Source organism: Alosa alosa, chromosome 1 (assembly GCF_017589495.1).
Source record: "Alosa alosa isolate M-15738 ecotype Scorff River chromosome 1, AALO_Geno_1.1, whole genome shotgun sequence".
NCBI lineage: Eukaryota > Metazoa > Chordata > Actinopteri > Clupeiformes > Clupeidae > Alosa > Alosa alosa.
In genome coordinates this window covers 47,103,247-47,130,434 of record NC_063189.1, presented here as the reverse complement: position 1 = coordinate 47,130,434, position 27,188 = coordinate 47,103,247, and the positions used below count along the sequence as shown (strand labels likewise).

The 27,188-nt window shown below is 39.9% G+C and overlaps 1 protein-coding gene across 4 annotated transcripts in view; it reads right to left on the bottom strand.

Annotated features, from left to right (window-relative positions):
- The window catches only part of LOC125293063 (corticotropin-releasing factor receptor 2), a 148,730-nt gene that overhangs the window by 38,333 nt on the left and 83,209 nt on the right, over nucleotides 1–27,188 (bottom strand). For all 4 annotated transcript variants that reach the window (XM_048240721.1, XM_048240706.1, XM_048240696.1 and 1 more), the window contains 3 exons: nucleotides 26,723–26,808; nucleotides 9,836–9,971; nucleotides 3,827–3,868 (listed from right to left, as the gene is read on the bottom strand). In XM_048240721.1, coding sequence (XP_048096678.1) covers nucleotides 3,827–3,868; nucleotides 9,836–9,971; nucleotides 26,723–26,808 — 264 coding nt within the window. The remainder of the gene's footprint in view (nucleotides 1–3,826; nucleotides 3,869–9,835; nucleotides 9,972–26,722; nucleotides 26,809–27,188) is intronic.

Genomic DNA, 27,188 nt, shown 5'->3' with positions numbered 1-27,188 from the left:
ACCTACAAAACACAATTGGCCAAATGGATCATTTTCTTCTCAAAAACACATTTTGTTAAATATATACTAACTCTTCATTTCAAAACAGAACACATATTTCTCTGCACACACTAACTTTACCAAAACACTGGAAATCTGACTCAAAATGAAATTATTCTGTCAAAGAATAACACTTGTTTTCACTTCACAAGGTACATGCAGTCAATCAAAGTACACCAGGTTTCAAAATACTGGCTATTGTTGACATTACGAAAACGGCATAGACTTTTATGTTTCAGTTTTACAGGTATTTGCATGCAAAACATGCTCTATCCACAGTTTTTAACCTACATTTTTTGGTTGGGAACTGTATGTCCACATGTAACGTTCACAGTCCTTGAGCAAGGCACCTAACCCCTCACTGCTCCCCGAGCACCGCTGTTGAAGCAGGCAGCTCACTGCGCCGGTATTAGTGTGTGCTTCACCTCACTGTGTGTTCACTGTGTGCTGTGTGTGTTTCACTAATTCACGGATTGGGATAAATACAGAGACCATTTCCCTCACGGGATCAAAAGAGTATATAAACTTATACTTATATACATTCAAAAGCATTCCAGTAAAAAGCAAATCAGTATTTTCCCCTTTACTGTTTACTACAGGAGGTACAGTAGAAATACTGTTTACAGTATGATAGAACAGAAAAAAGTTTTACAGTATTGCTTACAGTGAACAAAATATCCATGAAACACACAAGAGCATTCTGAACAAAAAACAACAGCAAGAAGCCCAGATAAAAAGGGGTGGAACTAAAAAAAGCACAAAATTACTGTATCTAATCTCTGCGATCTTCAGAGTTAGGCCACATGTTTTCATCAATATCACATCTGATATTATCCAAGGCGATGCACCTGAGATAAAACTATTTGGTAGCAGAAGCAGAGCAGAAGCAGAGGTTTTGATAGTGTATCTAAGGTTTGGAATATTGTGTTTGCTATTGTGGGATGTTGTAACATTCGTAAATACTACAAAAACAATCCATAGTTTTGTTGGGAGGTAGGCCTATAGCTTGTCTGTTAAGAAAATGTAAGCATTGCGGAAATGTGTTCACTGACTGCATATGTGTGAAAACGACATGAAATGTGTGAATGGTATGGCCACAAAAGACAGATGCTGTGCTAATTGTGTTTAGAGTTTTGAAAATGTGACAACTGGTTAGACAAACGCTTGTTAGCAACTGAAAACATTTGTAAATAGGGCTCCATTCCTCCTCTGCATCGGACTGTCTTCCATATTCAAATCAAATACACTACAATACTTGAATGAGCCGTTAATTGTATTAAACTGCAATCTGTGTAATAATCTAATAGTCTTAAGAGATAAAAACCAATCATGACAGCTATTTATTATTAATGCATTATGGCCACAATTAGGGTCAAATAACAACAAATTTCCATGAACATGGTATGTGTACATTACCATGTTGATGCATTACATGGCATGTGTAATTTATTTATTTACTACTCTGTTTTAGTTTTTCCCCCTAAAGCACTTTTAAGGAGACCCATGCTCTTGCATCTCTAATAATATCAGAGTTAGAAACAGAAATGCGGATCCTGACCCATATACAATGGCGTACACTAGAGGTCTGCGCGGGACTGATTTTTCAATACCGCTCCCGCAATATTCTGTCCCGCTCCCGCATTAATGTGTCATTTTTAGTCCCGCTCCCACCCGCATCTGTAACATGATGTCCCCCTCCCGCCTGCTAAAGCCCGCATGCAGGAGGGATAGCCTATTCAGCTTTTCTTTCTGTCTCATGAAAGGAGCACACACACCTGAGAAAGACTCCAGATATCAGTTTCTTGGTTCTGAATGTAGGCTAACAACTGAAGTAGGCCTAGTCTGGTGCCCTCTTCCTCTGTCATGCTTTCGATTTCGAGTTTTGACAATGAGCAGCACCTAAACGACAATATAGGCTATAGGCCTGCTATCCGTCAGTTATGCTTAAACCCCGTTTTTTAATGCTGCCTAACAGAACATCCAGCTGAACTATAGTTATGAACACTACTTTAATAATTTCCATATTTAATTTTACGCACATATTTAATTTGCGGGAGTGCAGTAAATCATCGGTTTGTCCCGCACCCACGAACGCACCTCTCTCATCCCGCCCGCTCCCGCAAAGAGCTTTCAAAGGTTGTCCCGCGCCGCACTCTAGAGTAGGCTATGGGGGTTCTGGATTTCCAGGCTACATAAACGTGGTTATACTGAGCAAATTGACCACAGCACTGTAATTGTCTCTATCGACTGTCATCCCAATCTTTTCTGACCATACTGACAGGAGCTAAGTTAGGAATATACAGCTGGGCATACAGTAGGTACCTGGCTACGATGCATCCTAAACACCAGGCTGGACATTTCTGCTTGCTAAATAGGTTTTTCTGCTGTTGACTCACAGTCTTTGGTGGCCCTGTCAGTGCTTTGTAAAATGTTGCATAAAGACCACAAAATGTCTACACAAAATAAATGTGAGCATCTGAGCTAACACTCATTCCCAAACACCCACTAGACTACTTCCTAGTTTCAGTCTTCAATTTCTTGCATTTCAACAAAGGTGTTTCAAGTAAGGAAGAGCATGATTTAGGCTACACAGGCTGATCATACTTGTAAAATATTTTGCTTGCATATAGGGAGAGCCATTAAGTATAAACTGCTCACAATATAGTTTGTGGCAATGTGGTTATCACAGAACACAGACCTCTTTTATTCTTACTATTCTTTCTATTCCATCCTTTACTAATCTTTCATTTCTTAAAAAAATAAATTACTGTATATGAAGAGCCTTTTAATAGGACACTAGTTAGGCCTATTCAAAAACATAATGCCCCACCTTGATTAGAACCTTGTTATGGGAGAACATTTTACATTGGGTTTGTTAAAAATGACTATCGGCGACATATGGGTTATTGGGTTCGTTTTTTGAAAAACTCAAATATCGAAATCAGTATCGGCCTTCAAAGGAGATGGAGACCAATTCACACACACACACACACACACACACACACACACACACACACACACACATCCACACGCACACATCCACACGCACAGATGCACACATTCACATAAACATCCACACACAAACACACACACAGGCACGCACACACTCACACATTTGCACGCACGTACACACACACACACACACACACACACACTCATTTACATACACAAAAGTTGCAAGAGTAAGGGATGGAGTAGGAGATGCAGACAAACTGACAAGCGTGATTTATTTTCTCAGAGATTATGTAGGACAGGAGTGGTGGCCATATTTTGTGCCGCTATGCGGTACATCTAGTTAAATCAGCTTTAGTTTATGCGTGGCATGCTTTGCCTGCCATGTTGCACATCATACAAAATAGAATCTCAGATCTCTAATTCAGCTGATGACTGAACTGAGGATAACTCCAATTCAGTAACTCAGCTGACACGATGCTTTTTTGTGTGCAAATGTATAACTCTTTGCATGCAACTTGCTGTAGATGAAAATGATCCAAAATATATCAAAGCAAACAAACAAACAAACAATTAACAAACAATCAAAATATGAAGCCACTTATCTCAGCTAATGTGCCCATAAAGAGAATAGTGACAGGGCTGGTGAGTGTTTCTGTTTCAGCATATTAAATGTCTTCTGGGATAATAATGGGTTGACCTGCTCCAGCTACAGCAGGTGAGGCATTGTGGGTAAAGGGGCTTTATGTGTTCCACATGTCCTCTTGGCCTTGCTTATTGACAGACCTGCCACCAGGTGAACTCATGCATGAAATTACTCGCACTGTTTACCTACCTCTCCATTAAGGAAGCAGTAAAATACTGACACAAAGAAACCCTGGGAAAAAAAACAACAGCAGAGGATTATTGCCCATCCAGAGACACTCCACACAGACACCATGCCACTGCAGACCTCTCATAACCATAGTGGGGAGAGATACACATTAATCTAATCACTGTATTGCTGTCACGTCATCTAAAGCAATTTAGAAAAACAATGTGAGATAACACACTTCTGTAGTCATGATTAGATATGGAAATATGACATTTAGATTCATTCATTAAAATCTGTGCAGCTGTAACATGTTATATTATGCATGGGCAGTATTTCAAACAGAACTAGAGCATTCACAATGCAGTACAGCATTAACTATCATAATGCAAGTGGGACACCAGGATGCAAACTTCTGACATGGCACAGCTTAAAAAGAAGAGATTTATTTCTCTCAGCTCTGCTCGGGCATGTCAATGAGGTGGAGGCAAACATTCGGACACACGACAGCGCCGAGCCATAAATAATAGGCAAATCCTGAAACTGAGTCGTCAGCTGGCTGTAGGGGACTCTCTGCAAACCATCAAACGCAGCTCGATAAAATGTTTTGGGGGAAAACAAAACTCTTTTTGCACTGAGCAAAAAATAATAAATAAATAATAATAATATATATAAAAAAAAAAATATATATATATATATATATATATATATATATATTCAGTGTTTCCCCTACAATGTATTCATCAAAAAAAAAAAAAAAACATAAAGTGAACTTCAGGAACAGCTGCCGTTCGTTCAGGTTTGATGTCAACAAATACGGAGCCCCGGATATGTCATGGGGGAAAAAAATAATAAGTTGTGGCCACGAAATAGCAATTCGTTCCCACAAAATTATAAGTTGTGGCCACAAAATAGCAATTCGTTCCCACAAAGTACTAATTTGTGGCCACGAAATATTAATTTGTTCCCACGAAATAGTAATTCGTTCCCACGAAATAGGTAATTTGTGGCCACGAAATATTAATTCGTTCCCACGAAATAGTAATTTGTGGCCACGAAATATGTAGTCTAACGTGCACTGGACAGCTGGGTGAGCAAATCGAGCGCCAGTAGAAGCCTGTCGTGTCTTTTCTCATCACTCCCCACCAGCTCTCAATTCTCTGGTTTGCAGTAGGGTACAACCGGGACGATTGAAACAGGGGACGAATTAAACATTCCGGTTTTCTCCGAGTGCAACGGTGATAGACAGACATCATTTGGACAAAACATAGAGCATATTAACCTCCGTTGCTCAGCCAAATGCCATCCTGTTACGTCCTGTTATCACGGAGTTACAGGCGATAAACGATTTCTGATGGTCACAAGTTTACTTCATTAGCGGTTTATTTTTTTTTATTATTAAAGAGTGTTTTTCATTTAAAGGTTTGACTTCATGCTTATTCAGTAGAGCATTTAGTGCTCTCCCCAATCCCAGACGTTCACATTGCATGTTTGTTTGTAATGGATGCAAAACAGCCTATAATGCTAAATGTCTATGGGGAGACGATTGAAACCTATTTGTCCCGACCAGGCAGAAAACCCCATTTATTCTAAGTCAATGCACACGTATCTGTGTTTATACTATATTTTATTCAGGTGAGACATGGAAAAGCAGTTTTAGAAAGATGCAAATATATTTGGGGCCATCAGGTAGGGGGTCGAGTTTTGCCATGTTAACCTATGGAGACTGACAGCCTGTGGGTCATGAAGGGCACTTATTTGGATGTGTGGTGGCTTTAACCACATAAAAACAGAGTGAAATAACATTTTGTACTATAGAAACATTATATAATTCGAAACATGCATTATTCTAGCTATATTAATGGCATTGTGCATGCTATTTCCATAACCGCGAAATACGCGCATCACCATGACGGCAATGAGTTGTTAACAGACATGAACCAAGACATAGCCCAGCAGCAATCTATCTAAAATAACACATACTTGAAGTACCATTCATGGTATGTTGTCAAATATTGAAGTTGTGGGAAGTTTACATACAGTAATTTAAGCTGTTTCATTTGTCCCAGCCACGAGGCACGAATGAAACATAACGCACGTTCGACTTCTCCTTAAATAACTCTTGAACGGTTTTGTTCAGAGCTGTAAATGCCAACTGTATTTGACAGAGGACAGATGTAGGTTGCTAGTGATAAAATATTAACTTTCAGTGTTTTACAATGTCTTTGTAAATTACGTTTCATTAAAAAGTGTTTAATTTGTCCCGGTTCTCCATCAGCCTCGGCGTTGCTCCTGACCGTCCATCTATCTCGGCACAGGTCCACCGGGTCAAGCGCACCTCTGCGACCTTGACGTTTTACAAAAGATAGAAGTGCCCGATATATGATTTCATCAGCGCGCGGCGTATGCAAATAATAACAAAGAAATGGAACAGTGATGGGTGTGTGGGTAGAAGGCGTGAGATGAGATGAGGATGGGGAAAAAGTGAGAGTGAGGAGGGGGGATGAAGATTCACCTTCAGCTATCTGATGCATGTTTTAATGGAAATGTTCACGGCCGCCTTATAAAAAAACGCAAACGAGAGAGACACGTTCAAGTCGTACCTACGCCGGTGCAGGGACCTGGCTCTTAATAGTCTGTGGAGATGCCTCTCGCTAATAATGAATCCCTCCAATGCCAGGCTTTTCAAAATGTCTTTGTATTTCATTCCCAGCCTAAAATAGCACTCTACCATACTATCCCTGTATATTGTGTGACAGCGACTGTTCCTGTTTGAGGAGTTGCGCTTGATTTGCTCATCCAGCTGTCCAGTGCACAGCCTATAGGCCTACCTATTTCGTGGCCACAAATTAGTACTTTGTGGGAACGAATTGCTATTTCGTGGCCACAACTTATTATTTTTCCCCCCCATGACATATCCGGGGCTCCGTAAACAAATAATAGTAGGCTAACGTTGAAGGTGCAGTCAGGGATTCCACAGGAGATCATGCTTGTTTGTGTTTATGTTTAAGTTTATTAGCAGATGCAATTTTGTGCAAAAAAACGTAGCCTACATTATGTTAACCAAGGAACCAAATTAAAACGCCAGCCAGGTAGCTAAGCCCTACCTTCAGTAGCCTATTCCCAGATAAGTTCCACGCATTGCTTCGTTTTTGTTTGTGATACAGGCAATGCTTTCAAGCCCTGTGTTGCTAAAATACCTAGGCTGTGAAACTAAGGTCTAGCTAGCCTATTGGTGGGTTTAATTGAATCTGAGTAATAGGATACGCAACCATTTACATCTGGAGATAGTTTGTAATTCCTGTAGAGCTCACCAAAGCTTTTTTGAGCATTTATTTTACCAAATGACATGGAAAACATAATTCATTTCATCCACATATTCTTATGCACCATGCACAACAACGCTACTAAATTAGCTTAAAACCGTGAGAATCGAGCAAGCCCCATGGGCCGTCACAGCCTTAAAGTGACAGGCACTCAATTCGACTTGCATAGCACCAATACAGTGTAATGACATGAAAGAGAAGTCTATATAGTTTATACAGTGCTGTGCAAAAGTTAATTAAAAAATAAAATAGGACATCAATTATTTTTGAATGTATCATGCATCATAAATAATTCTAAATAGTAATAGTTTGTACAGTGGCCTACAGTGTACAGTTGTACAGTGGCTAATTACTAATAATGTAAATGAAAAAGGTGAAAGAAAAACATGAATAATCCTGTTCAAGTACTGCAATAATCATGCTTTGTAAATGCTTGTGTTGATGGTTATGTCATAATTTGTAACACTCAATCTGAAAAAATCCACCAGAAGTCACCATTTAAGGAGACATTTTTTTCAACATTTTTTTTTTTTTTTTGGGGTTCCTACGATCAACAGCACCGCTGCTGGAAAAATTTCTAGGGGAAACACTGTATATATATATATATATATATATATATATATAAAATGCAGCTTGAACTGAATAAGGTTTTTGGGGTTGCTGTGCTGAGTGATAGCCTGTATAACATGCCTACTTCAGCAAAGACTGCGCTCACAAAGGAGACCAAGTGAAAATTGGTCTCTTTTGCTCATTGGAACAGTCATATAAAAAATAGATGCCTTTAAGGGGGATACATAATTTTTTTTATCTGGCAAAGATAGTGGTCATTGAGCTTAATGGGGTTAGGATCTGCTTTACAAATAACATATTTCAGTGGAGAATTATGCAAATAACCATGACTGCCAACAACAGTGAAGAAAGAGCCCCAATGCTGCACTGTGGCACCAGCAACAGAATGAGGGGTAGCCTAGTGTTTCTCCTAACTCTCAATAAAGAACTGTGATCAGAAATGTTGGAATTCATTCATATTCTCATCAGCGTGACAAGTTAATTTTTTTTGTGGAGAAACTGTCCACAATTTTAAAGAGTGTCACACATTTAGAAAAAATGAGCCCCAGCGGAGTGAGACAAATTATAGTATCACATGCCTGAAATATTAACTGAGTTATAAGGGGACATATTAATGAGGGGTGGTTAATCCCGTACAGAAGCCAGCACATGGACAGCAATGCCTATGCACTGAGCAACAACTGAATCATTTTGACTTGCTCCACATGAACCAGTTATTTTGTTAAAATCTCCTGATCTGAAAGGGGAGCGAAGAGAAGAAATACTCTTTTCTGATTGGCTGGAGGGGTGGCTATTAATTCTGAATAATGGGCCAAAGAAAGTTGTGTTCTTTTTTAAACAAAACCGCTTGTTTCCTTTGCGTGCTATCAAGGCATGGCTATTGCTTATAGTGGCAAGTAGCAGCGGGATAACGGCCTTCGAGGTGTCCCGTTATACAGAATTAATGGACTCAGGCGGAGGAAACTCCCCTCAGCTGCATGTTGGGGAGTTCCTTGCCTCTCGCCCTCGTCCATCAATTCCGTATAACAGGACACCACGGCGGCTATTATCCCTTAAATATCATACACCAGTAATGTGGCATGATAGACGTGCACAGGACATTCCAGTTCACCAAGAGCATGTGTGATGAACGAGAGCAAATGGCGCAGCACCGGGCTTTAGGGAGAGTATGATGAAAGACACAACTGCATAATGATGCATCATAAAACAGAACTAATCAGAATAGCATTTGTATTTGTATTTCAAGGCATGTAAAAACCAAGAACAAGATGAGGGTCATGCATGCTGCTGTGGTCCTACTTTGTTACTAACGCCTGGGGAACCAGCAAACAACAACATAAGTGCTAAGCAATTTTGAACACTGCTTTGCAGCAAAGATGAATTGTGTCAAACCCATTTTACTCATTCTGTCCTCACAAAATACCAGTGCTTATGCTGATGCAGTGCATTTATATCTTAATGGGGCAAACTGTTCTCAATTATTCAGACTGAATCATCTATGATGCTGCCACATCTGTGCTTGCTAACATGTCCTTGAAAGGTGTGTAGGCTATTCAACATGTTGGAGTTTTTAAAAGCAATTATGTAATTTACCCTGTACTCTGCACAGACCTTTATCCTACGCATGGTGCCTGAGTGGTGATTGTTCTCTCTCGTTCTCTCTCTCTCTCTAGCTCTCTTATACACACATATTTTCCCTCTTTTTCTCTGAAAATAAATACATAAATAAAGTAAAATGGCTGAAGAGTTGCCCTCCCACACGTGTGATGGAAGCTAACTGTAATGTACCCCAGGGTGCGCTGATTAATTCTTACCTGTCACAAGAGTACTAATCACACGCCTCTACAGCGCTTACCTCCCCACGTGTGTTTATGATGGGTTCTCTCGGCAGCATTAACCCTGTGACCCCAACTGCGACATGCAGCATGACTGCTTCTCTTTTAACGTGCCACTGTGCAAAGAGCAAGAGTGCTGTGCACAAGCATTGTACTTCTTAAACAACTTTTAAAATGGTCTGACTGTGCAAACCTGGCATCATTAAACACGTCTCAAAAATCATTTGGGGTTTTTACTGTTTACAGTGGTCACTACATAATGATCATACGTGGATTCAAGAAAAAAAAAACACACATCTTACCTGAAATGACTGTAAAAATGAATTGAAATAAATAAACACTATTTGAGATATGTCATCTTCCCCTGGATTCACAAAAAACAACATATAGGTAATTCCAAGTAGGGGCAGGAGAACTAATGTGGCCTTCACAGCTTTCCTGAAAGCAACAGAATGGGAAAGAAACCATTATTTGTTAAAGTTGTTTCATTTCAAGTTACACATACAGTACAGGCATCCATACATCAGAGGAGTCACAATGATTTGTCTGTCTGCAATCTTAGTAATAAACATTGAGGGACTGGAAACAAACTGAAGCAAATCGATAAATGGGGGTAAACATAACGCTGTGAAGAAAAATAGCAGTCATGGAGTAAAACTTCCACCAGCATAACAAATGCACTTCTTATAGCACAGGAGATGGCTGTTAATATCCCAATTTGGCTTCAGGATTAAACTAGGAAGGATTTGGAAGATCTGAATCACAATAGCACAGACTATGAATATTGTGCATTAAAAAGTAACATATGTGTTTCTCAATTTGGAGAGGGACTGTGTGAGGTCAGACATCAGGCAAAGTGGCATTCTTAATAAGGTGGTGGCATGGAGCATATCCAACGGATCATGGGCAGGCTTTGAGTCCTGCGCTCCTAGAGGATGTCACACTTGCCCTATGCACAGGACACTAATCTCAGGGTGACCAATCACAGTGCACAGGACACTAATCTCAGGGTGACTAATCACAGTGCCCTCAAAACTGTAAACAGACACAGTTCTGCCCTGCGTGCTACAGGACGGCTCAATGGCACTGCTTGGCATTTATTTGGCAGCTGAAATATGCATTAAATGAGGAAGAAACACATTCTATGTGCACGTTTGATTTCTGTTTGCAATGAAAACAACAATCTTGCTACTCTGAAACATCTGTTACTGTATGCAATTTTGTCAATCAATCACTACTGACACTTGATCAGGCCCAGGTTTCCCAGCAGCGTTGACTCTTAACATGTTGCGAAAACTCTAAAGGTTTACCTTACTGAAGTACACCTTGCTACTTATCTATTTTACTTTAATTTGTTTTAACGTGTTTTATTAAAGGGAGCACAAAATGTAATGCAACACATATGTAGGCCTTTTCTTGTCAGTAAGCGTACCTCACCTTAACCTCATGACACACACGCCTTTTCCCACATTAACTTTTCGTCTGTGCTTCCTCTAAAGTATAATTTGATTCGACTTATTAAATTAGAGTTGGGGGCGCTGTGGTCTAACTGGCTACAGCGCCTATACCACATGTGGGTCCACGTGCCCACGTGTGCGCCCGACTGGGGGAATTTCCCGATGCCATCCCATCTCTCTCTCCCACTTGCTTTGTCCCTCTCTTCACTGTCCTAATGGATTAATGGCATATTAACCCAACAAAATAAAAATAGGTAGAAAAAGACAGAGCAAATTATTTTTCAAACGTTCCGTTCCGAACGGTTCAGGTAGGCCTATGTTTAACGTTTTCGTTCTTGCATGCGTTCCGCCACCAACATATCGGTCCTGAACCGGTTCGGAACGCAAAATATCATTCGTTCTTAAAGTTCCGGCAGTGTTTGGCGGGCCTATCAAGTCTATTTTTGTGGACTTTACCTATAGACGTACTCATTATTTCCCCTTGATTTAGCCTAAAGTGCTAAACTCCTTACCTGGTTTCAAGCCTAAGTTTTATCTATATGGAGATCTTCAAAGGCTTGCGCTATAGTTCCAACCCTGTTTATAAACAAACCTGTCTGTTGCTGACCAGGCCTATCTCAAATTTCCCGTTTAACTCTTCTACATAGAATAGGCTATAATTGCGCAAACAATTCAAATCCCTACTTTAAAACAACAAGGCGTGGACAGGCAAAATAGGCTATTACGCATAGGCTACAAACAATTTCCAAATCAGTTTCAGTAGCCTACACTACGAGCTGGCCTAAGATCCGAAGTGGCAGACGGATAGGTCACATTACAACAGCAAGACAAAATACATTTGACATCACACATTTGAACCAAAGGTCCATTTATTCGTTTTTTTTTTTCAAACTGCAGAAATCAAATTATTAGGCTGTTCTCCTACAATCAAACGAGTAGAACACTTAGGATATGCTTTTGTGAAATTTTATAAAATATATAGAGAACGAAAAAAAAACGTTATTAACCGGTTTTGTGGATTTCAGACTAACGTTTCTGTTCCGGAACAGTTGAAGACCATTTTGTTTTCGTTTCCGTTTCCGCTCCTCGTAAAATTCCGTTCGTTTTTGGTTTTCGTTTTCGTTCCTTGAACCGGTTCGGAGCCCTGGTGTTAGGTATAGGCCTAAGGTTTTAAAAAATCCATGGATACAAGTTGGGGTAGCCCCCCTAGTGGCAGTTATCCATAAAATCCAAAATGGCCCTCGCCGAAAAGAGAAAAGGTTATATCTCAGCTTCCTTTAGTCTTAAATTGTTGTATAATGTATTTTCTCTACTTTGTTTGATACAAGGAATCCAATTGATATGTTCTTCTTATTTTAAGTACATTTAAATCTAGTATCATAGTCATATTTAGCTCATAAACTGTCAATATCTCTGAAAAAGTCACATTGAAATAATACTCAGGTCCCTAGAACACAAATTCAGAACTATGCCACAGTGAAAAGTTACAGTATATTAGGCTTTTCACCATGTTAAGGATCAATATTATATTTTAGTCAAATAACATAGCCAACGGAGATTTGCTAGACTAGCCCTGGCAGCAAATGTAATTTGCTGCCGCTAGGGTGCGTCTAAATTTCTAGGCTACATGCGCTTAGTTTGTAACGGCAATATGGCAGTTGTCTACGCAAATCACACCCCTTTCGCGGCAAAATGTTGACATGTGAATACATTAAGCCAATCATGTGCTGTGTTGTGAATACATTGAGCCAATAATGTGGTGTGTTGTGAAGACATCGTGCCAATCATGTGTTGTGATCTCACCGCTGGAGCAAGATTGGTGTCGTGAAGCCTTGCGCACGCGCATTTCTGCCGAAATGGATGCCCGATGAGTGCCCAAAAAGCGCTGCAATATGGCCGCAGAGTGGAGGGACTTGCCTAAAAGGACTTTGCTTAAACATCATGTATTTATTCAAAGATTTTTGGTTTCACTCTTCATCATTATTAGTACAGCCTTCCTCACACTTGCACAATGTGGTACAGCAAAGTCCAGCTCGGTGGCCTTACAGGCAACCACACAGCCACAGTTGAGGAGGAGTGAGCATTCCTTGCTGGCATCTTCCAGATCTGTCCCAGATGGATATGCGGAGCAAATACGAAGTAATCCATCTGGCGGAGTCAGGTTAGTCCCTCTCCAAAACTCCAGAGATTCCAGACCCCAGTGAGTGTCTAACCGTCAGTGTTGTGCCAGTTCACAGCTTTTCTGAACTAGTTGAAGTTCAGTTCATACATGCTCAAAGTGAACAGAACAATTTTAATTCTGAACTAGTTCAAAGTTCAGTTCATTTGACTTTTTTCGTGAGATATTCAAATAAATACTTTTTTTCACACTACGAGCTAGAAATCACTATACGTTCTTTGAAGCTGCTCATTGTAGACATTTGCTCATGACACTGCAATTGTGGTTTTCTTATGAAAGTGATGAAACTTGCAGCAGTACAGACAAGGTAGACCAGTCTCCGTGCCATCACTTCCACTAGCCATTTTTTTAAAAAATTGCAGCGCTTTCACTCTCGTCGTTGGTCTGTCTCTCTCTCTCTCTCTCTCGCTCCTCCAGCCCTCCGTGCTCGCAAATTGATTCGCTACGCTCTGGGCGTTGCTATGCCTACCCGGCTCTGCTGCAATTCATCACGGGTAACGCGCAGCGGAAGCCAGTATGCTATTCAACTATTCTCAGCCGGACACTACGTTGCCCGCAATGCATTGCGCACACAATGTCAAAACCATTTCTGTCTGGTGATAGGCTACATGATTTAAGCGGCACCAGCGAGAATAGAGCTGCACAGTCCCGCCCACAGCCAAAATGCGGTTAGGTGGCGGATGTAAGATTCCCATTCATTTGTCCCATTGACGTTTCGAAAAATCCGTATCTAAAGAGTTTTACAGCATGTCTTAGGCTAACCAGCTACGGCATAACTCATAAGCATACAACATATCATTTCGAGTAAAAAAACGAAGAGAAAATCCAAAAAAAGTCAAAGGTACAAGACTGGTAGGTACATATTTTCATTTCCGAGTGAAGGAACTACTCATCCCATAAACCACCGCGCCTCACTGAATAATATAGGCAAAATCAGCGCGATTTATTTTGCCATTTAAATCATTTCAAACCGGCGACAGCACGCGAACCCTTTCCTCCAAACAGTGATTTGTATATAGTGAATGTGCAGTTAATAGCAGTTATTTCAGGAGTAATCGTGTAAATAATAGTGTTTTGATATTGAATTTTATATTTATCATTGTGTATTTTATATCGTGTGTGTGTGAAAGCGGTTAACGTTAACGGCAGTGCTTCATAACATTACCTGACTCATCCTATGATGTCATCACTGCTCAATCGGGCTGATGCATGGACTGGTGCATGGTCTGCTCTTGGACCACCATATTCAGTATAATTTGCCGTGAATTATTACACAAAATGTTCATTAAATGCACAAAGAAGTATTCCTAGGTTAATGATTGATATGAATCATACAGTATGAAGGCTACAGTAGCCTAGCTAATGTTAACTAGCACTGCTAGCAGCATTAACGTTACCAACCCCCCTGCTTAACTCACCACAACTTTGTACAGTGGGCAGTGCTTCGACTTGGCCAGCTTCACTCGCGGTCCGCACGTGGGATCACGCGGTATCACGACTTTAATTTGTATTTTCCCAGTGTGACGCTGCAACAACCCAAACAACCAGTAGATGGCTCAAGTGAGCAGGGTGTCTCATAAAAAGAAATGGAGCCTGGAAAACCCTACACAGACTTCACTACAAACTTTAGCAGACTGGTTTAGAAATAATTTAATAGCCAGAAATATGCCTGCCCTGCCCTAATAAAGAAATATTTGGTTAACTGCGAGTGAATCCCGTTTGCAGCCGTAGAAGAAACGCAGGACAAATTAAACATTCTGGTTTTCTCCAAGTGCAACGATGATAGACAGACATCATTTGGACAAAATATAGAGCATATTAACCTCCGTTGCTCAGTCAAATGCCTTCCTGTTACGTCCTGTTATCACGGAGTTACAGGCGATAAACAATTTTTGATGGTCACAAGTTTACTTCATTAGCGGTTTATTTTTTTGATTATTAAAGAGTGTTTTTCATTTAAAGGTTTGACTTCGTGCTTATTCAGTAGAGCCTTTAGTGCTCTTCCCAATCCCAGACGTTCACATTGCATGTTTGTTTGTAATGGATGCAACCGCGAGATACGCTTTGTCATAGGCGCCCGATACCGTGGATGCTCCGTCTCTCGGCTCCCACTGAAAACATCGAGCACCACGTGTGACAGCTTACAGTCCCGGCTAAATTTACATTCATTTAAAATCAAACATCGCAGTTTATGTTAAATTCAGCATCTCTCATAATGTGATTGGATATGTTGCTGTCAATTCCCTACTTCATATACTAACCACCAATGAGAGCGTCTCTCGTTATGAAAATTCCTGACACTTCCCACCTGAAGAATTAACGCATAAGGCTTTGTCGGGTCTTCAGCCCGAATGTTTAAAATGTATATAGCCCTGAATATCATTTTAAAAGTAGTCTGACAAAGCTTATTGTTTTGTGACACAGCTAAACATTGGTACCTCATAGAACGTCTATAACATAGCCTAGGTGGTCGCAACTCACAAAAGTAAGCAGATAGAAAGAACTCACGCAAATCTAGCCTACAACACGCAGACAGCTTTATGCTTAGGGGAGAGAGGCTGGCGGCGCACTGTGCTTTATGATTGTTGCCTTCTGATGGTATCTTGCTAATTCACTGAACTGCATTAGGTGACACAAATGGTATTGCCTTTATCTTATAACTCCTTGTCTGAGCGACTACCAGGCCTATGGTTTTTAAAAGTCAGATGTTCCCTGACAAAGACATTCGAAAATTAAGAATGTTTATTGACTTGAAAAATACACTAATTTTTGCAAACTCCTTTCATTCAACCCTTGAAGACATCGCGGTCTGGTGCGCTATGTAGATCGTTTCTCGTACCATTTAATTTCTCAGAATTTAAGTCTACTAGGCCTACAATAACGTCATCACCAAATACATCTTTTATTTTTAGTTTATCAACCACAAAGAGTAGCATAGGCCTACTGTGCACAGTGCACTGACGACTGTAGCAGCCCAACGTAACCAGTTGTTGTAGATGAGAGGCAACCCCTTGTTTCAGATAGCCTGGACAACATGTTCCCTGGGTGTTGCCTACATTATTAATTAATGGTAGCCTACAATAGTTAATTGATTTGCGTAACATATTAGTTGGCTCAAAGAGTAGGGAATCAGGATGGAGAGAGTCATGCGTGTGTTGCTTTTGCGGGATCGAATCCAGTTTAATGCTAGTTTTCAAAACATATATTTTTTACATCGTCTTTTGTCCGAGTGGCTGTAATGTAGCCGAGCGCTCATGGAGTATGAAAAGCGACTTCAAACCACCTAAAACAACTTGTTTGTGAATGTCTGACAACTGCTGCAGCGCATGCACGCGCAAGGAAACCAGTAGGTGGAGAAACCAGAAGGCACACAACACCGAACGATTTTAAGGCTATTTCGCGATAGGCTACTCAATGGTGCTATTTCACATGCATTATAGCGACCCCCACTCACGGGGTTAGTGGAAGGTGTTAATAGACGATTGGCGTAGCCTACAGTGGACTAGGGCTGTCAAAATTGCTCAAAAATGACGTTCGAATATCCCCTCTAAAATAAACACATGTATTCGAATATATTGGAATGTCTAGGCTATATTATTTGCACATTATGTCAGTGATGCGCATCATGTCATCTGTTTTTAACTTTTTGTATGCTTATTGCTTGACAGGGGGATCCCAAGCAGCTTTCAGCCATAAGGCATTTCCTAATTCACCTGACACTGATATTCAAAATGTTGAAACTATTTCGCATAGCCTATAAGCAGTTTAATTAAATGTAATGTTAGTTGTAAACAAACAGGCTACTTGGTGAGGCTTGGCCTCACAGATGCTTCGTGCCTTAAATGGCAATACAAATCTTCCACGATAGGCCTATTAACTGACCGCCCGATTCACGTTGGCTGGGGGCAGGGGGGCCATCAGACATTTGTTCCCAAGGGTCTATGAATTGTTAACCCGGCCCTGCCCCCAACGAGCATAACTTTCCACCTCTGAGATAGCTGAAAAGAAGTCTAGAGGACTCCTAACTCACTAGACCTACTTACTGTAGGCTGCATAGAAAACCACAAGCCTGCATTGAGAGGCAGGCCTTCTGTTGAAGAATTTTATATAAATCCTGGCGCTTAACAGTAATCCTCCTACCCCCGCTACCACAGCTGTGGATAGTGTGGCATGCTCACGCTTTATGTCTCCTTCTTGCAAACTAGGCCTATAGCCCAAACATTTACGTCTTCAAAAAATAACAACTTGCCAGATATGCCTTCATAAATTTGGGCTTCATTCAGCATTTTGTTCTTCCACTGGAAATGACTCTTCTACATTTGCTGCCTGCTGCATCCTTTCTGTTTGTATTGTTTAGAAAATGTTTGACGTCTTGAGTTAATGCATTAAACATTGTTTGCTGGTAACCAGCCACAAATAGCCTACAGATTCTTGCGTGCGTTCTCTTCAAAATGTGCCCGTTCTATAGGCTATCCAAGTGCATAATTCTGCGGCATAAAGTAGATGTATTTGTGTATTGTACAGAAAAATAAAAATAACCTGTCAAGCAGTCAATTGACTACATTGCAGTCAATAAGTAGTGCAAATTATGAAACCAAAACGTGGGTCATAGTTGTCTAAGCCTCTGCTGTGAGGCCAAACCCATGAACAAAGACGCATTGATATCTGCAATAGTTTTGTTTTTTGGCGAAACAAGCTCACAGCTGAACAAGTCATACTGAAGGGAGAGGCAACTGGCATGTGATCTCCCCACGGGCCAATGGATGTACAAGTTTTCTCCTGTGCCTACGATATTTAATCCAGTGTTTTGTCAAGTTGCAAAATGCTATTCGTTTTAACAAATTTTTATGATAGTATGAAGTACTTTTTGTATAGGGTACTATCTTAATTGCTTTATACTCAATACTTGACCAATCTTTTGTGCAGATCATACTATCAAAATCAGAATCAGCCTTCTTGGCTTGGTTTGCGTAAACTAACAAGGACCCCCCCCCCATGAAAATCAAAGGCTACATATTCTCAGCTGACTCGTCAAAAAGTGCGCACCACCTTATTATTATCTGCAAGTGTGTGACTTTTACTTACGTGCACATGGCTGCAAATTGACTTTTAATTTATGTATTTTCTGCCTTGGGCATTTTAAAATATGGATGTATGGTGGTTAGAAGTGTAAATATCAATTAGAAACCTAAATATATTTATTATTATTAATTTGCAAACAAATAACTGGCGTCAGTGACGTCTTTGACATGAAGATCCCTGGAACTATGCTTCTAGCATTCTACCACAGGTCGAGAGGTGTAGTTGTAACTACACAACTTTTACGATAGTGGTTCGTAACGTTCGTTGCTACTATGGTTTTGGGAAACACTAACGTAGTGGAACGATGCATTGGACTAAGTTCCAAATATGAATGTAATTCTGCGGCATAAAAGTAGATGTATTTGTTTATTGTACAGAAAATAAAAATGACATGTCAAGCAGTCAATTGACTACATTGCAGTCAAGAAGTAGGGCAAATTAATTCTTAAACCAAAACATGGGTCATAGTTGTCTAAGCCTCTATTGGCGTAGCCTGTTAAAAACGTCGCCAGATAGTATTAAATCGGCAACAACATTGTTTTCTGCAGAAGCCTACCCAAGGCTACAGATTAATTCTGAACAGTTATTTCTCTACTGGCTCAATTATCACACCACTGTTTTGATTTAGCGTGAAGTTGCGTTAACCCCAACACTGACAATAATGTAGACAGCAAATTTCGATTTCGATTTTCGTTACCACCGTGTAGTCAAGCCTTAAGCCATACCCAAGTAGCCTAAATCGAGGTAATGTTTAATTATGCATGATTTATTTTGTTATTGAATTCGTAGGCTGGGATTACTCTCGCAACAATTATGTTTAATGGTAGATCCTGCTTTTCAGAAGGGACCGCAGGCAGAGCGATGTACAGTGGTAGAGCCGACGCACAGTGGCTGAAAGTGGTACTAAAGCTTCGCCGCTTCGCTTCCGCCCGAATCGTGAATGAAGTGGTCATTTGAAAGCGATGCCCACTGTAGGTCTTGTCCCTCATGCTGGCCCTTACCAGTAGCGTGCGGTGACCATACATTTTGGTAGGGCAGAAAGTCTGACTTTTTTTAATAGCCTATCATTTTGGGCTACATTAAAATTACATATTTTACAGGACTTTGCGGTATGCTTAAATCATGTCACAGTCAGAATTGTAGATCAGTAACCCATCAGTTAAGTTTGCACCGTTCTCATCACGTTAAACCAGCGAAGTATAGCAACGTTGTTGCTATGGGTAAACAAAACTATTTTTTTTTTGTGTTCTGTCTGGCCTGCTAACTATCTAATATTTTTAAGTAGTTGGGTTTTATAACTGCAACTCAAGACAGTTGGGTGTTATGGATAATTGTCTGACCACTCGCTGTAGAAACTAGGCTATATTGATAGCTCATTCTGAATGCAGCAGCCTATGCCATACCTTTGAACACCGTTGCCTTCTCGTTTTTGCGCTGTCAAAAGATGCTATTAAATCCACTAGAAGCTAGCTACTAAACCAAGGAAGACACCAGGGTTAGCTAACATATCTTCTAATTTCAACCTCTCAAATAGTTTTTTTAAACAGAAACTCAACACGGTTAACAGGTGCAACACTACTCGCCATTTCTGCATCTTGAAATGAAACGATAGGCCTAATTTATAACTGGCGGAATAATTTGAGTAGGCTAGTTCTAGAATATGACCATGGGGCAGACTACTTTTACGACCATACAGGCGTCTTTTAGCGTGGATTGCAATCCTTATTGAAGCCGCCAGGGTTATGCGATAATTTATTGAGGAATGTGATCGTCGAGGTGCCCTGCCCCAACATTGCATGACAGATTAAACTCAACGAGAATCGCCACCATCATCCAAAAGTTGATGTCAATAGACCAAAAATAGTTGGAAAGCCTACAGAAACTATAGATAATTAATGTGACAATCACATTATTAAAAGTAGACTTGGAGCAATGATTTACTGAGGAACTATTTTTTGTGGAGGATGCTTCAGGTAGTTCGCTGCCCCACCTGCCCATATGGACCGCACGCTCCTGGCCCTTAAAAAACCCACAAACTGACTCTCAGACACATAACAGTCAATAATATGACCCGATTTAAAGTGGCTTTCACCCCTTTGGACACTCACTAAAACATAATATATTTCATACCTGTGTTGCAGCATGTAGGCTAATGTTAGCTGCATTATGTAATGACATACAATGAAGTAAATGCTAAAGGTTAGCCTGTCGGCTACCTGAAAAGTTTGAGTGTTTAAACTAACATTTACAGTGGTCTATTTGATAGTGTATTGGCCCTGACTAAATCCTTGTTGATACAAGTACCAATATTCGTCAAGAAAGTTTTTAATCACATTAAGATTTTCGCCATAGGCAGTAAAAAACTCCGCCATCTTTGTCAATATTTTTCGCAGAGAAAGTTTCAAACTATGACCATAACGGCCTTTCCAACAATCAGAGGCATCACTGTGGGATTGTGGGATTTGTTCAGGATTGTGGGTAATGAAGTACTTATCCAAGAGATCGCGAATAAAAGGCATTTATCTCAAAACAAGGTTAGTGCCCCATGAACTCTTGGTGTCTATAGGAGCATATACAATCGCTTAGTACAGCCGTAGCTGGTTTTATGTCTACCACGTGCAGTTACGTTTTTATGGCTTATTCCGCAATTGTCAATGGAGAAATTGCATTGAATTTTTACATCCGGCATCGGCTGTGGGCGGGACTGTGCAGCTCTATACAGGAGGGAGGAACTTTCTCTTGTTGCGTTTCAAAAGAGAAAACAGATGTCACTCAGTTTTCAATGGAAAACAAATTCCAACGTTCATTTACAGTGATGTCTGCCGTTCATGACACATAATGTGAACTAATTCACGTTCAAGTTCTTTATTAAAAAAATGTGTTGCGTTCAGTTCAACGTTCAGAAAAAATGAGCGTGTTCAATGAACGCGTTCTTTTGAACTCGTTCACATAACCGTTCATGTGAGAAAGGTCGGAAATAGGCGACCCGCCAGGCCAGCACTAACTTCCGAGCGTGGTAAACAAAATCGGATATTTCAGGCAGTAAAAGCCTGCATGGTAAAAAAAAACAGATTTCGTTAAAATCTAAACACCTATGACTACTGAAAAATGTAAGATTTATTTATCAAATGTTATTTAAAACCTTGTTGTTTTAAAATTGGTGCTTTTACAATATACTGTATTGATCATTTCACTATGCATAAATGCAATTATGGATGGACTACCTTTTTCATGATCATGACATTAAATAGGCCTATCAAATAACACTAATGGACTAATTATTTAGACTTGTAATCTAACAAGTTAACAGGCAAGACTGGAGACAGAAAGAAACAAGCATTTATACTGCAAGAGAGTTGGAGGGAGAAAACAGAGAAAAGGGCTCTCAAAAGAGGGCAAGACAAAGAGGAAAGAGACAGAATGTGGGGCTTTCCCAGGTGAGAGATGTGTGAAATAGTCCAGATTAGTGGTCTCTAAGTGACCCTGTTAATGTATTGATCATTTATCCATAGGCTACAATCTTGATGTTATGCTCTTATAATCTCTCTCCGTCTCCCTGTCACACACACACACACACGTTTTCCTGTATTCATAGGCATGTAAACATGCCTATTAAAAGGTTTTGTCAGCGATTCTGGATGACGTCATGTCCGTTGATATTTGAACCAAACACCAACAAAACACCAGAGATCAAACTCTTGAATCCCCTCCCCAAACTCCCCTTCCATCTCCAGACTCCCCCCAAATGTTTGAATCTGTGATAACAACAAACCAAAGAAGCTACAAACACAGGGGTGAAAACACCCTCTTCGCAGAGGATTATTTAACCATGATGGCAGCGTAACATTGGTTATTTCACAGAGATTGACCTAGCCCCACATTTCCAGCAAGAAGGTCACAGTGAGCACATATCAAAATGATGATATTTAATCAAGGGTGGGCTGTCTTATTTGAAAAGGGTTGGAGTAAAAGTCCACATTACAAACCAGATTGCCCAAAGCCTATACTATACATTATACAGTAGCATTGGACTGTATTACACTATAATGTAGGGGCTTAAAAAGCAAGCCTCTTTGACTTTGTCTTAGGACAACCTCAGAGTATAATGTTGGTCTAAAGATCGTTGGGGCTGAGCTACTGAGAGTGGCACATAGCACACTGGTGGGGGAAAACTACAGCACAGGAGCAAATGCAGGTTGTGGTAACAGGAGGAAACCAAATTCATCAAGGTCGCCTCTGATATATTGTCATATCCACTATCTGATTTATTTAACCAATCTTTAACCACTGGTGAGGTCCCATTTAGATGGAAATGTGCCAGGGTAACCCCAATCCATAAAGGAGGTGATCCATTTGACCTTAACAATTATAGACCCATTTCCATTATTAGTAGCGTGGCAAAAGTTTTCGAAAAGCTAATATTTAATCAATTATATAATTATATTAATGCGTCTTCTATTTTGTCTCAACATCAATCAGGTTTCAGACCTAAATTTTCCACCACAACTGCCTTATTGAAGTTCACCAATGATGTTTCATCATCCCTCGATGATAATATGTCTACTGGAGCGATTTTTATAGACTTAACCAAAGCTTTTGATCTTGTTAATCACTACATGCTTTTAGACAAACTTCATGCTATTGGGCTCTCTAAACAAGCTCTTCTTTGGTTTAGCTCTTATTTACATTTTCGGCAACAGTGTGTCCTTTTTCAGGGTAGTCTATCCTCCTTTGCCATTATGGAAAAGGGTGTCCCTCAAGGATCCTCGTTAGGGCCTCTCCTATTTTCAGTCTTTATCAATGACCTTCCACAAGCTTGCTCAGACTGTTCTATTCACTTATATGCTGATGACACAGTGATCTATAATTCCAACTCTAATATTTCTAAGATACAGAACACTCTTCAGACAGACTTTGATATTATTCAAAAATGGTTCCAATGTAATGACCTCCTGTTGAATAAAAAGAAATCATACTGTATGCTTTTCCCAACAAGATCTACTGTTAAACAAACAAATTTGTCAATTAACTTTTTAGATGGCACCGCTCTTGGTAGAGTTGATGAATTTAAATACTTGGGCTTTTGGCTTGATTCTCAACTCTCCTATAAAACCCACATCAATCATACTATAAGAAAGCTGAATTGTAATATAAGGATGCTGTATCGTTTCAATAATTGTTTTACACAGCAGATCAGGTTGAGAATTGTGAAGCAATTATTATTTCCAATTATAGACTATGCTGATGTAGTATATCAGAACTCCACTGAGACTTGTCTTAAGCCTTTGACTGTTGTCTTTAATAGTATTTGCAGATTTGTATTGAAATGTTCATACAGGACGCATCACTACATCCTGTATGATTCATTGAATATTCTGTCACCCAACGCCAGGAGACAGTTTCATTGGTTCCAGCTTATTTTTAAGTGCATACATCTTAGTTATCCACTCTACCTGCAACAACATTTAATACCTTACCAAACAAACTATAGTTTGAGGCACACCGAATATCTATCATTTACAGTACCACATATCTCCAAAGCTGCAGATGTTCATTTAAATACAACGCTCCGTTTGACTGGAATAGCCTGCCTGGGGCCTTAAGATCAATTACATCTTTGAGTCGCTTCAAGACATCTTTGTTCACATATCTGAAAGCAAATAACCGTTGTAATTGTTTTCATTAATGCTTTTTTGTGTGTCTTTGATCTGTCAATATGCTCTGTTATAGATATGTGAAGCGCACGTGTCTATATTTTTCGTATATGTGTATGTATGTACCAATGCGCATGCATATATGTGTCTCTATGTATATATGTGGATATGAAGATGTATGCTTGTATATATGTGTATATGTATGTATTTTTAGGGAATGGGAGCTGTTGGGGGTGGGGGAAGGGGGCTGTATGTGAGTGAATGTGTATGTTGTATTGTACTGTACTGTAGTATCTTGTCCTTGTACCTTTGTCTTTGTCCAGTCCTATCGAGGACCCTCTTGAAAATGAGATGCCACATCTCAAGAGGCATTCCTCTTTAAATAAATAAATAATAAATAATAAATAATACTGTGAGTTTGCTACATGCAATTGGTATCGCATGAGTGGTAGTAAGTAATGCTACATGCACTTATTTTCTTCATATTTCTTTTGGATTAGCACAATCTGATTCTGATTCACTGGTTAATTGGGCACTTTGTGGGCGGGCACTCATGCCACAACCAAGTGGTTTCATACATGCTACGGATAGCTTGACGCTGGTAATCATGTAAAAGGTCATTTTTTTGTGACACAATAAAGTAATGTTTATTAAACTATGGTTAATACACAGGTGTGATCAATAAATAGTTGTTTAATAATGTTTGTTTTTCACTTTTTTTATGTAAATCAGGTTTTTAGGCTGTATACTTGTGTACTGTATACAGGGAATTTGGTTTCTGCATTTATCCCATCCATGAATTAGTGAACACACAGAGCACACAGTGAACACACAGTGAGGTGAAGCACACACTAACCCGGAGCAGTGAGCTGCCTTGCAACAGCGGCGCTCGGGGAGCAGTGAGGGGTTAGGTGTCTTGCTCAAGGGCACTTCCAGCAACCCTCCGGTTCCAAGCCCGAAGCCCTAATCAGTAGGCCACGACCGCCCACGTATTTGCATAAAAAACTGTCGCGCACTTTATACACAATGCTGATAATATGGGCATTACTGTAACACAGTAGCTGAACACATCTAAATTGAATGAGGGAGAGAGGGTACAATGGGAGCGGCAAGGAGACGCTAGTCACTTTGGTGCTTATCACTGGAGCACAAAGTCAAATAGAAACAGATGGGTCCATCAGGAGTTCCTTTATCCAGGACAAGTCGGGGACAATACTGAGCACAACCCACTTATTAAGCCCAGCAAGCCCTGTCTGTGTGCAGCATTGCAGTGAGTCGAGAATCACAACAGTGGAAGATGGGAGAAGACTCTTAACACAATTAAAGAGGGCTTACCGGTAATTGTCCCTCTTCTCATAATTAAAGGTTCTCAAACTATTCCTTGTGAAAGCTGCAGATGGCAAGGTTGTTTTGATCATATTTACTGAAACTGTCACTATGCTCCGACAGAACAACATAAATCAGCCAGTTTTAGAAAAAAACTTCTTTTACTACCTCCACCTAGAGCCTGTTATTTGTTTTGCAAAAATCCACAGCTCCCGGTTCTTCTGGTCCAATCAGAGCAGGGCTGGGTGAGATCTGACTGTCAATCGCAGTCACTGATGAGCACAAACTCTATGAGAGGGTGCTTGGTGGTAGTGGGGGAGGGGCATGAGAGTTGTAAACATTCAACATTTTGGCTAAGTCCCCTCAATCTGTCAGCTGCAGCTTTAATGCATATGAAATGATGTGTGTTACAAAATGCTTAGGATTACCTTATTAATAGTCATCGCATATACAGCTCAGTTGAATGCCAGATGCAGTGATTTATAATGCTCTTTTACAGTGATTGCTATCAGTGTACTAACCAACACAACTCTAGCCTTCCAGTCTTTCAGCTTTCCTTGGCAACCTGATGTAGATAACAGTGATTTCTAGCTATTCGAGGCAGGTGGCCTATTGACTGCATAACTACCTGCGGCTTTTGTTTTTATTTCTTGATTAGCTAATACATCTTAATGTTTTCAATATAAGCAATGTCAGTCCACTGCAATTAGTTTGAAATTCTACTAATGACAAAAAATACAATGTTTTCTTAAAAAACAAGAGTGTTCAGAATTAAGTCATGGAAATAGGATCTGATTATAGACATTTTTTACTCTTTAATCATATGACGGTCTCTAAGACACATGTGTGTGGTCTCATGTTATGTGAGTGAGGGTACTTTGACATTAACTTTCACATCTAACAGGAGTCCATTAAAACACTTATGATGCATTATACATGGTGGTAATACTAGACCAGAAGCATCTCTGATGTGCTGCATCAAGAGCAAACGGGTCTTACATAAACAGATTAGATCATTAGGACTAACGATAATTAATGCATGACTCAAGAGTACTAAAGATCCATTACCCAGGACAAATATTTTCATTTGCAAAACATCACCATGGAAGCGTGAGTTTGGAACATTTGGAATATCTCTACACTCCTAGGTGAAACCATCTTTATCGGAAGCAGTTACTGTAGGTGACTGCAGGCCCTTGTACCTTTCATACAATGCTGAAAAAGTGATTTGGATGCTCATGTGGAAGGACTGAGATAATATGTGACCCTCTACAGATCAGTAGATTGGTTCAGTAGTTTTAAAGTTATGTGAGCAGACACACAAACACACACACACACACACACACACACACACACACACACACACACACACACACACACACACACACACACAGAGAGAGACACAACTACAATGCCTGAGGGTAATTGAATACATGAAAAATAACAATTATTTCTCATTTAAATAATTCAAAACATTTAAATCTAACTTACCTGTACTGTATAGTTTCAGATGTGGTGGATGCTCTCAGTTTTGTCATAAGAATTCTTACAATGTTGAAAAGGAATACGAAATTTATCTTGCACAGAAAAGGGAAGAGTAAAAACAAAGGTCATTTACAGGACAATATTGGATATATTTAACTGATTAATATATACAGAACAGACTAGACCATTAATAGGCCAAACAACATCTACAATATGCTGTAAACATGATAAAAACAAAATCTTGAAATGTAAATTATCGCATATCACCATCCAATAATGTTAAGATGTTGTTACACTGCGACAGTCTAAGCAGCAGTCTGTCAATTCAAAGTAACAAGACGATGAATTAAAAAGAAAAAGGAAGTCATAGTACAAATAAATAACAAATAGAGACAACTAAATATATAAAACCTACACAAAAATCAATGCATCTCTGTGACCTACATGTACGCTGATATGCATGACCTACATC